The sequence below is a fragment of the Leucopleurus acutus genome (genome assembly GCF_964270905.1).
Source record: "Leucopleurus acutus genome assembly, chromosome: 2".
NCBI classification, from domain to species: Eukaryota; Metazoa; Chordata; class Mammalia; order Artiodactyla; family Delphinidae; genus Leucopleurus; species Leucopleurus acutus.
The window spans coordinates 84,941,996-84,953,883 of NC_139143.1; the positions used below are offsets into that span (position 1 = coordinate 84,941,996).

Consider the following 11,888-nt stretch of genomic DNA (forward strand, 5'->3'; position numbering starts at 1 on the left):
GGAAGCAAAACTTAGCTGAAAATCTCTCCTTTGTGTATTCTCCGACCCCACTCATCCCACCCTGCACTTACATTGTCTATCTCCTCCAAGTCTGCTGGGGACACTGGAGCAGACAGGTGTTGTCCCATCCTGATTGTCCATTTTCTATCCCATTGCTGGTTATCTGTGCAAGTGTATCTGTGTGTATGTGTGTGTATATGTGTGTGTATGTGTGTGTGTGTGTGTGTGTGTGTGTGTGTTGAATCTCCCTAGGTCAAAATACTTGTAACCAGATGTATCAGCGTCCCACCCAAACCCAGAACCCTCCTGACTATCACTGTTTTTATCATATGGAAGTCATCCTCAATCTCTGTCTACCTTCCTTGTAAAGCCTAGTTTTCCTCTGCCTCGTGGTCCAGAGGAAGGCGTTCTTAACTTCGGATTCATGAACCCTCCAGAATTATTGTGTGCATTCATTTTTCTGGGACTAAAGTGGGTTGAAAATTTTTATTAGCTTGTCGTGGGAGTCTATGAGTCCCAAAGGTTAAGAACCACCTGTCTGAGAATATGGTTCCAGCTATTTCCTCATCCCAAGCCAGGTTAGGAACCTCTGGGCAAATAGAAGAGTGTCCCCTAATTATCCCCTTCTCCAGGATGTGGGGGCTCAAGGTTCTACTACTGCTGCCTGTGGTGAGCCTTGCTCTGTATCCCGAGGAGATGCTGAACACCCAGTGGGAGCTATGGAAGAAGACCTACAGAAAGCAGTATAACAGCAAGGTGCCTGGGAACCTGGAGGGGAACATGGTGGGAGGGTTGGAACCTGAGACATCTAATCCTAGCTTCCAGACTCCCTTCTTCAACCCCAATACTTTAACCACTACAACCAAGCAAACCTGCCCCTGGTCCCTAACTGTTAACATATACTTTCCATTACTACTCCTCAATTCACCCTCCATCAAGTCCTGTCCTTCCTTTTCTTCATAACTGTCTTATATTTCTCTTTTGGGAAGCCTTCTCAGATTAATGCTATTAATCCGTAAGCAATTATTTTCCTATATGTCTCTCCAGAGCTTTGCATTCTATTATTTGTTTTATATATTTCTTTTGCATGCTCTTAATAATCCCATGGTCAGTTCCCCAACTAGATTGTAAACCCTCTATGACTGTAAATTTAATCTCTTCTAGAAACCGCCACAGTATTATGTAGATAACTTTGTACACAGGACACAGTCTATGCCAATACTGACTATGCTCTGTTTAGGTGGATGAAGTCTCTCGGCGTTTAATTTGGGAAAAAAACCTGAAGCATATTTCCATCCATAATCTCGAGGCCTCTCTTGGTGTCCATACATATGAACTGGCCATGAACCATTTGGGGGATATGGTGAGTTGATCCTTAGCTCCTGGTCTACCTTCCCTGTTTGTCTTGGTTCCCTGCTTATGCCTGGCCTCTTTCTTCTTTGTCCCAGACCAGTGAAGAAGTGGTTCAGAAGATGACTGGACTCAAAATACCCCCCTCTCATTCCCGCAGTAATGACACCCTCTATATCCCAGACTGGGAAGGCAGCCCAGACTCTATTGATTATCGGAAGAAGGGATATGTTACTCCTGTCAAAAACCAGGTACCCTCCTTCCTCTTGGGTGTGGGTATGGAAACTGGCATGACCTCTCTGTTCTTCTGCTTCTTTGTTCTTAAGGTAGGAGGGCATCAGAAAAAGAGGGCAAAGAATTAAGTTAACCTCTCCCCCTGCTAAGAGAATAAAGTCTATTCTGTTATTTAACTCATCATCTGTTTTTGTAGATTTAGGTTATTTCTGTTTTTTCTTTTCTACAAAGTGTTGCTGTAAGCACCTGTGTGCATATATTTTTGTGAATATATACAAATATTTATGCAAAACAAATCCCAAAATTGGAATCAGTAGGTCACAGAATCCTTTCCAAAAAAGTTTGTATGATCTTACATTCTTACCACCATGAGAATGTAAGGTTTCCCACAACCTTAACAAGGCTGATTTTATCCACCAGATAAACACTTGATTTAACATTCATTCAACAAACACATTTTTTTCAGAACCTACCAGATATAGTGCTAGGCAGTAGAGATTCAAGATGACCAAGACATAACCTGTGTCCTCAAGAAATCCCCAGTTTTAAAAAATAGAACAGGAAAGAAAGAAAAATGTATAATCTAGCTGAACAAACACTAATAATAATAGCTAGCACTTTTGAGAGATTATTATTATTACACATAATAATTCATCCTTTACATGAATTAACTTTTTAAATTCTCATAATTCCATTAAGTACATTATAATTATCCACAATTTACACATAAAGAAAGTGAGGTACAGAGAGGTTTAGTAATTTACCCAAGGTTACACATCTAGTGTGTTGCAAAACCAGTACAGATGGTCCCCAACTTCTGATGGTTCACCTTATGATTTTTTGACTTGATGATGGTGTGAAAGTGATAGGCATTCCATAGAAACTGTACTTCAAATTTTGAATTTTGATCTTTTCCCAGGCTAGGATATGTGGTACGAAAACTTTTCTTGATCTTGGCCTGTGGTAGAGAGCCGCTGCTCCCAGTCAGCCACATGATCATGAGGGTAAACAACCAATACACTTACAACCAGTCTGTTTTTCACTTTCAGTACAGTATTCAATAAATTATGTGAGATATGCAACACTTTATTATAACATAGGCTTTGTGTTAGATAGTTTTACCCAACTGAAGGCTAACGTAAGTGTACTGAGCACATTTACGGTAGGCTAGGCTAAGTTTTGATGTTCAGTAGGTTAGGGGTATTAAATGCATTTTCGACTTACTATATTTTCAATTTATGATGGATTCATTGGAGGAAGAGCTGTATTCTGCTTTACTACAGCTAATGGTAACAATAGTAACAACAGTTAACAATAGTAACAACAGTTATCAATAGCAACAATAGCAATAGAACACTGCAACAAAGGTTAAATGAAGGGAAATAGGAAGACTTCACAGCAAAGGGGACAGGTGCTGGAATTTATAAAACATATGGAATTTCATCAGGCAGGTAGAAGGAAGAAACAGAAAGTGTGAACAGCAATGACTGGTAGTTTCTCTGTTATGCCTCTCAGGGTCAGTGTGGTTCCTGTTGGGCTTTTAGCTCTGTGGGTGCCCTGGAGGGCCAACTCAAGAAGAAAACTGGCAAACTCTTAAATCTGAGTCCACAGAACCTGGTGGACTGTGTGTCTGAGAATGATGGCTGTGGAGGGGGCTACATGACCAATGCCTTCCAGTATGTGCAGAAGAACCGGGGCATTGACTCTGAAGATGCCTACCCGTATGTTGGACAGGTGAGACTGTCCCATGCAGTCATACAGCTCTGTAATGGCTCCTCCTTCCCCAGCATGACATTTTGTACTGGAAACAAGTCCAGAAATCTTGTTTTCTGTTACCCTATCCAGCCTTCTTGATGGGATAATTTCCCACAGAGGCCAAGAAGATTCCCACAGTCTGGGAGAATTTGGGGAGCTTAGGCTACCATGGTTCCTATCTGCCTCTCTGCCCTGAAGAAAAAACAGAGGACAGGTTATCCCATAGATCTCTGAGTCAGTCTCTGTAACTCTGCTCAATTCCTCCACTCCCATCACAAGTCTCCAGGCCCACCATGCTAATTTCATGAATCACTTGGCCTTATTTTGTATGATCTCAGTGTGGGTTTGGGGAACATTTAAGCAAATTATGTAAGTTAACATGCTAACATGTATAAAATGAGGGAAAAAGCAAGTTGCTTCATATTTATTGCAGTTTTAGAGATCAACTCACTTCCTCCTATAAGGTCCTTTAGTAATAGGAAGATCTTTCTTATCTAAAAGGAAGAAGATCTGAGGGCTTTTTATATACATGGGGTTGATAGATAATATAATATGGGGCCTTTGCAATAAGAGCCTTTGAAGCAGGGATAACAAGGCTGAGTAATACAAATGATGGCTACCATATGCTAAGCCATGTACTTAGTGCATGCTCTCATTTAATCCTCATAAAAGCCCTGTAAGTTACCCTTATCCTCACTTTATAGGTGAGGAGATTGACACTTAAGGAGATAAAATAGCATATTCAAACTCACACCTCTAGTTATGTAGCAGAGCCAAGATCTATCTATTGGATCTGTTTATCTGCTGCAAACATTCCCGGGCACGTCTTCTATGCACATGTACAAGAGTTTCTTTACCAGAATATAATATCTAGTAACAGAATTGTCTGAGTCTTGGGGTATGTGCATCTTCCTCTTTACTAGATAATGTCAAATTATTTACCAAAGTGTTTGGAAAAATTTGTATTTCCCACCTGCACAGTATAAGAAATCCTATTGATTCATCTCTTCATTGGTATGCTTATCTGGCCATTTGCATTTCTTCTTCAGTGAATTGACTGTTTATATCTTTTCCCATCTTTAGGTTGTGTTCTCCTTTTTACTGATTTTTAGGAATTTAAAAAAGATATTTGGATACTAATACTATGTGTGTTGTGAGTCTATTTTTCTTTTCATTCTCTTTATGATGTCTTTCAATCCAGAAAAGTTTTTAATTTTAGTGTAGAAAAATTATTAATTTTTTTCCTTTGCAATTTGTGCCTTTAAAAAATCCAGTAACAACGAGTTTTATTTATTCATGTTTAGTCATCTGAAATGGTATCTCCTGCAACAAAAATGCTCATTAATGTAAATGACTGAACAGATCCATTTTACTGGATACTCAGCAACCTACATAGTAATGTCACTTCAGCACATCATCGTGACATTGGCCACATCAAAACTACTTCATTTCATAAATGTCATGCCATTAGTATTCCATGTTATGGTTTTTTTAGCTGTCAGGTAAATAAGTCAGAGAAGTTGGAGGTTGTGTGTGGAAAGCTTTTTCTTTACTATGTGTACAGTTCTCAGAACTGCTGTGTCCCCAGTCCATATCTGACCCTGGGGCTGCTGCCATAAGGCGCAGCACACTGAAGCTGTCCTAAAAGGTTAGCTTTTGAATTCTGAGTACATCAGGCAGGTCAGTGAGATAACCTGGGCGCGGTAAAATATTCTTTTTTAAACTGTCAAATATTCTCCTGACAACTTTTTGTTGTCACCTGACATCAAAAAAATTAAACAAATCCTAACAGTGTATACAAAAAAACAGATTCCTGTTTATAACTTTTTTTGTATTGATTAATCCAGGCAACCAATTTAAAGGGTTGTCTAACTATATTAAAAACATAACTTAAATATTATTAGAGCTAGTAGTTGATCACTTATCCATTGACAGCTTGCATCATTTATTCAGTACTATATTAACCAGTTTGTTGAGAGACAGTTTAACTAATAACTCAGAAACTCTGAATAATTTAAAGGAAAATTACATAACATTTGAAACCCTATTTTGGAATAGAAGGAGCAATTGACTTATAATCTCTGTTCTCCTACCCCCTCAGATGATCTCGTCAGCATTTTAGAGAAATGTGCAATGTTCTTGGTCTCATAATCAATTAAAATGAAGAATTAGCCATATAAAACATGTGTTCCATTTTTAACATTCTGAATCTTGGACAACTGTTCTCTTATCTACTTTACAGTTTTTAAAAGCAGTTATTGTCCAAAACTGAAAGAACATCTTATATGAACGTGTAAATGAATGGAAGGAGGTAAAGAAAAACAAAATTTAAAAAAAGAAGAGATCTGATAGGGCAGCAGCCAGATAATACAGTAATTTAAGTTCCCTCCAGCCATAATACAGGTTATTTTTAAAGTATCATCACGTGGTATCCTTCCAAATCCATTCCCTAGATATTTTATTTTACTTGTAGATCTATGCAATATTTGGTGCTAGGAGGCATCAAGGGTTTGGATCATATGGCAGATAAAGGAATCTTGAGAAATTATTAAGACAGGAGACTATTGTAATCTTAGAATATCATGTCAACTGCTGCCATTATTGTTAATATTTAGACAATGTATTCTTGTAGATGCAACTTCAGGGTTTTGAAGGGGTAGTCTGTAGGAAAATGAACTGCCAAAAAGAATACACCACCTTGATGTGGGTTCCCATTAGATTCCATAATTGTGGCTTGACAATGAAACATATCATCGTTAACTAGACCTGCAAAACATAACTTTGGAAATTCACAAGCTAAATTGCTAAGTTCCTTATTAATTTGTTTTAGTGTCATGTTATGTGCTTTTATCTCATGAGAGCACAAGGGTCCAGCCAGAACTCTTTGCCTGTTATATGTGCATGGGGCCAAGGTCCTCCCTCTAGCTGGGTCTTGGCCTTGGCCTCCTGCCCACACAGCAGCTGCTGCCTCCCTGCCTACCGAGGATCACACATACTACATTGCCGGAAGATGATTTGTGCTTTTAAAAAAATCGTATTTCAGAAATCTTTCTCTACCCTGAGGTAGAAATAAAAAATATTCTCTTTTTTAAGTTTTACAGTGTTTCCTTTCACATTTATGTTTTAAAACCACCTGGAGCTGATTTTTGTGTACGGTACAAGGTATCCACTTTTCATATTCTTTTCTTTATAGTTTCTAAAATGGTGAGGAGAGAACAGACCCTTTCTAGAGACTCTAGTCTGCTGCCCCTGTTAGTGCACTGACATCACCCAAAACATTGGCAGAATTCCTCACTCACTGATTCACTGCCTGTTGCTTAGTCCTAGTCCTATTTCAACCTGTTTTTTCCAGGATGAAAGTTGTATGTACAACCCAACAGGCAAGGCAGCTAAGTGCAGAGGGTACAGAGAGATCCCTGAGGGAAATGAAAAAGCCCTGAAGAGGGCAGTGGCCCGAGTGGGACCCGTCTCTGTGGCCATTGATGCAAGCCTGACCTCCTTCCAGTTTTACAGAAAAGGTAAGGCACTGTTCCTATGGGGCACAATCAACCTTCTCTTATGACGTGGGCTGGGCAGCTTCTCGAAGGGTACTGAGCATTTTCAGTACTTGTTTCCATAAAGACTGAGTCTGCCAGGGAGAAACAGCTGCCACAGCACAGAGCATCTCTTTTGTAAGCCCTCCTGACTGGAATGGGATTCTACAGAGGGTCTCCTAGAGTGGGAGACCTCACAGGGCGACCCTTGGATTGCAGAAAGCTTCACCTTGATAGTTTGTTTCCTAGGTGTGTATTACGATGAAAACTGCAATAGTGATAATCTGAACCATGCAGTTTTGGCAGTGGGATACGGGATCCAGAAGGGAAACAAGCATTGGATAATTAAAAACAGGTAATGATGGGAACACTACATGTCATCCTCTTAACACTCACCCTCAACTCCAACTTCCCAATATTCCTTTCTTTCTCTTAAATCAAGAGAAAGTTTTCTCAGATGTTTCAATTCTACCTTCCCAATCAGAGGCTATTAATTCTAACATTTAATGACCAGACAAGAGTACTAAAGGTATGTGTTGGGCAGCTGCTATATGTTCAAGGTACTTAATCACATACACAAACACATGAGCAGATGTCTGTCTTCAGTGACCTCATTGCCCCCTAAGAAAGACAGACCTAGCTAAATGAGAACATAAAGTAGCACCAAGAACCAGCAGGAGCTTTGGAATTATATTTTTTTCTTTCTTTTCTCTCTAATGTGATTGATTTTTTAGAGAGGTTTCCATCATCAGTCTGTCTATAAGCACTAGGGTACAGTATAAACAAAGTAAAAGTTTAGTATCGTCTTGTGCAGCTTTTTGCCCTTCCAGCTACACTTAGGATAGACATATAAGAACTGGCCAAAGATTTTGAAGTCTGTGAAGAGAAATGCTTTTCAGAAAGTGGATATGAGCAACAACAACAAAAATTAGTGTTTCCCTCTCTATTATTGGGAACAAATAAAACTACACGTTATTAGTAGTTGGCTCCCCATTTCTCTTTAGCCCCTTGTGACTCTGTAGGGGCGCAGATTTAGGGTAGTTATTCTTTTTCTTTCCTCATTGGTCAACACCAGCCTAGCAGTAGCCCTGATTAAATTTTCTGTCCTTGGTGCCCTCCAAAGAGCAGGGGTCCTAGACTCTGGGGAGTGCACAGGCCAATGCAGTAGTATAACCAAGTTGGATTTGCTGCCTGGAGGGCTGGCAGGATAGAATGTAAGGCTGGGAGTTGCTTCAAACCTGAAGCAACTTTTTATATCACAGTCCCAATTAAGAGTGAACCTGAGCACCTTTCTAAGAGGATGTTCCTTCTCCCACAGCTTCTGTCTTGTGTTCTCCCTTTCTTGACTCCCAGCGCAAGCACTTACCCTTTCCTTTCTTGATCAAGTGCCAAGAGAGCTGGGAAGAATAAAGGACACACCTAGGCAGGATCAGGATCATTGGGGACCCCTGGAGAAGGGAACAGCGGTAGGGTAGAGGTCTTAAGTAAAATGTACCAGGTAACTGGTGAATTTTCTGGTTGGGGAAAAAGGACAAAAAACTCATGAAAACAATTTAGGAAGATGTATAGACCAATCTTCCCTCTCTCTGTCTGTCTCTGTCTCTGTCTTTGTCTACCTGTATCTAATCTTCCAGTCCCTCCACTTGACTCCTTAGCAATCTCATCAATTCTCATAGTTTCATTCATTTCTTCTATGAAACCAAGATCACCAACTTCAGCCCTCTTGCCTCTTTCTTATGCTCTAGACTCACGTTTTCAAGATTAGTCTTCATAAAACACAAGTTGAATGATTTTACTCTCCCAATCAGAAAACTTCAGTGTCTCCTCTACTATCATGGGCCAGAGAGTCAAACTCTTTAGCCTGGCAATAAAGATCACTCAACCTGATCTCCCACTACACCCTGTCAAGCACCCTGTTTTTCAGCTACATGATCCTAACACATGTCGCATGCTTTCCTGCCTCTGTTACTCATTTCACACTCCCCTGCTGGCTTCCATTTCCACAGGTCCAAATTCTATCCGCCTTTGGGCTCAGCTCAAATGCCACCTTTTTCTTAAGCCCTTTTTGATCCCCTTGGTCAGAAGCAATTTCTCCTATAGCCCTATGCCTCCATTTCTTGACTTTAAACTGTTTAAAGGTAAAAACTGTCTTATTCATTTTTGTAAAACATCAGTACCTATACTCAGGTACAATACTCAGTAAATGTTTTATTGAATAAACTGAGGGTACTAAGTATTTTCCTTGCTTGGTCCTACAGCTGGGGAGAAAACTGGGGGAACAAAGGCTATATCCTCATGGCCCGGAATAAGAACAACGCTTGTGGCATTGCCAACCTGGCCAGCTTCCCCAAGATGTGACTTCAGCCAGGCAACCCCATCCTGCTCTTCCATTCCTTCCACAATGGTGCAACATACTGATATACCTTGGAAGGGAATTGGTGTGCCTTTCTTGAAGAAGATGTAATGATACAGAGATTGTTTGTTCAGTTTCCATGTTTGTTTGTGCTTCAAGTGACACTCCTACTACTTTTCTTCTCTCCACCCAAGGTCTTTATTTTTTCATTAGAAATAGGAAATTTCCCTAACAGGTATGCATTCTTAGGCTAAGAGATGTGACCACAACCTGCCCTGACTGTGTTGTCCTGGGGCCAATGCTGTGTAAATAGAGGCTAGAGATCTTCAGCTAGGCTAGATTCTCATTCACAGGGACTAGTTAGCTTTAACCACTCTAGAGGACTAAGGTGACCTGACTTCTCAGTCTCCACATTTACTTCTATATCTTCAAGGTAGAAATTCCACCCCATTAATAAATCTATTCATAAATCTTTGGTACAAGGTTACATGATACAACAAATGTGTTTTGTTTTTCCTTCTTTGCCATTTATAAAGTAAACTGTATTTATCGCTTATCTCTAATTTAATAAATAGCTATTTAGTAAACGTTCATTTTGTGTCAGATACCATGCTAGATGCTGGAGACAAAAAGATGAACAAAACATATTCCTTATATGTGATGTGCTCACAATTTGTCTGGAGATTCTGCTGCATAAACAATTTGTCCTAATTCATTTATTTGCTCATTCCTTCAACATTTTTATTATTTTTTTAATAGATCTTTATTGGAGTATAATTGCTTCACAATACTGTGTTAGTTTCTGTTGTACAACAAAGTGAATCAGCCATATGCATACATATATCCCCATATCCCCTCCCTCTTGAGCCTCCCTCCCACCCTCCCTATCCCACCACTCTATGTCGTTGCAAAGCACCGAGCTGATCTCCCTGTGCTATGCTGCTGCTTCCCACTAGCTAACTATTTTACATTTGGTAGTGTATATATGTAGATGCTGCTCTCACTTCACCCCAGCTTCCCCCTCTCCCGCTGTGTCCTCAAGTCCATTCTCTATGTCTACGTTTTTATTCCTGCCCTGCAGTTTCATCAGTGAGATGAACATTTTTTTTTTTAAGATTCCATATATATGTGTTAGCATATGGTATTTGTTTTTCTCTTTCTGACTTCACTCTGTCTGACAGACTCTAGGTCCATCCACCTCACTACAAATAATCCAATTTCATTTCTTTCTATGGCTGAGTAATATTCCATTGTATATATGTGCCACTTCTTCTTTATCCATTCATCTGTTGATAGACATTTACAACCAACATTTTTAAAGTGCTTACTCAGTATTAAGAATTGTACTAAGAGACTGGTTCAAGATGGTGGAGTAGAAGGACGTGTGCTCACTCCCTCTTGCGAGAGCACCGGAATCACAACTAACTGCTGAACAATCATCGACAGGAAGACAGTGGAACTCACCAAAAAAGATACCCCACATCCAAAGACAAAGGAGAAGCTGCAATGAGACGGTATCAAGAGCTGCACTGGGGTCTAAAGATTCTTCTCAACCACTCCTGTTCCTTTTCCCATTACCCTTCAGAAGCACTGACCCCCAGTAATTGTCTTGCACTTCTAATTCCCTCTTGGTGTCTGCTTCTTGGAGGACCTGAACAGACATAGCCTATAAATAACAGAAGACTAGTATCTAGAACGTATATGTAAAAACAAACAAACTACAGATTGATGAGATAAAAACAAATAATAGAAAATTAGGCAAAAGACACAAACAGGCAATCCACAGAAGAAATCTAAAAAGCCGATGAATACAGGAAAAGATGCCTGATCTCATAGAGAAAGCCAGGGTGTTGCAACGAAAACCCAAAGCAGCTAAACAAACAAATAAATAAATAAATATATTTTTAAAAAAAAGATGAAGTACTTACCCATCTTTAGAGACTTTCCCACATGTGCATAAGGAGACACACAGAAGAATGCATTGCAGAATTATTTGAAAGAGGAAAAGAACCTAGAACAATCTAAATGTACAGCAAGAGAAAAATGGATGAATATATTGTGAAACAGATATGCTACGGAATATCATACAGCTGTGAAAACAAATAAGCCACAGCAAAAATTTCCACGTGGAATGGAAGTGAAAAACTGACTTTTGACTGTGAAAAGTCCTAATAATGTATACTTTATTTATCTTGAAAAATTAAAAAAAAAGAAGTTAAAAAAAACAAAAAGACTTGTTTATCCTCTAGTCTACAGGAAGTAAGTTGACAAGTACTTTTGATATGATTTGTCTTGGCCACACTAGCTGCTGAAGGAGACTAATTATGATTTTGTAAATCTTTCATCTATTAAAAACAGAAAAGTGTAAAAAAAGAATTATACTAAGTTTCAGGGATTAAATGGATATAAAAATATTTCAATATTTAATTCTATCTGTATGGGGACCAGATTAAGTGACACATGAACCTATGTCTTGAAAAATATCTTAAGGCCCTTTCTGAGGTTCTGGAACCTAAAATTTTGCTATCACCAAAAGAGGAGATTGAAACTCTTTATAATGATTCCCAAGCAGTATCAATTCTAAAAGAACTTAGCTGGCTAATAATAAATCAGCACAACTGGTTTTGCCATTTTTCACAGAACGTTTATTGAGCATCTGTTAT

At 39.2% G+C, this 11,888-nt stretch overlaps 1 protein-coding gene across 1 annotated transcript; it reads left to right on the forward strand.

Annotated features, from left to right (window-relative positions):
- The first annotated feature begins 618 nt into the window (after positions 1 to 618).
- CTSK (cathepsin K) lies at positions 619 to 9,777 on the forward strand. Its single transcript, XM_082861798.1, has 7 exons — positions 619 to 756; positions 1,241 to 1,363; positions 1,449 to 1,601; positions 3,100 to 3,318; positions 6,692 to 6,857; positions 7,122 to 7,227; positions 9,131 to 9,777. The coding sequence occupies exons 1-7, from the start codon at positions 634 to 636 to the stop codon at positions 9,228 to 9,230; spliced, it is 990 nt and encodes a 329-aa protein (XP_082717924.1). The 5' UTR covers positions 619 to 633; the 3' UTR covers positions 9,231 to 9,777.
- The last annotated feature ends 2,111 nt before the right edge of the window (positions 9,778 to 11,888 follow it).

Coding starts and splice junctions, on each gene's coding strand:
- CTSK (XM_082861798.1), top strand. CDS start 634: ATGTGGGGGCTCAAGGTTCTACTACTGCTGCCTGTGGTGAGCCTTGCT. Junction 757..1,240: donor GAAAGCAGTATAACAGCAAG/GTGCCTGGGAAC, acceptor TGCTCTGTTTAG/GTGGATGAAGTCTCTCGGCG. Junction 1,602..3,099: donor TTACTCCTGTCAAAAACCAG/GTACCCTCCTTC, acceptor TATGCCTCTCAG/GGTCAGTGTGGTTCCTGTTG.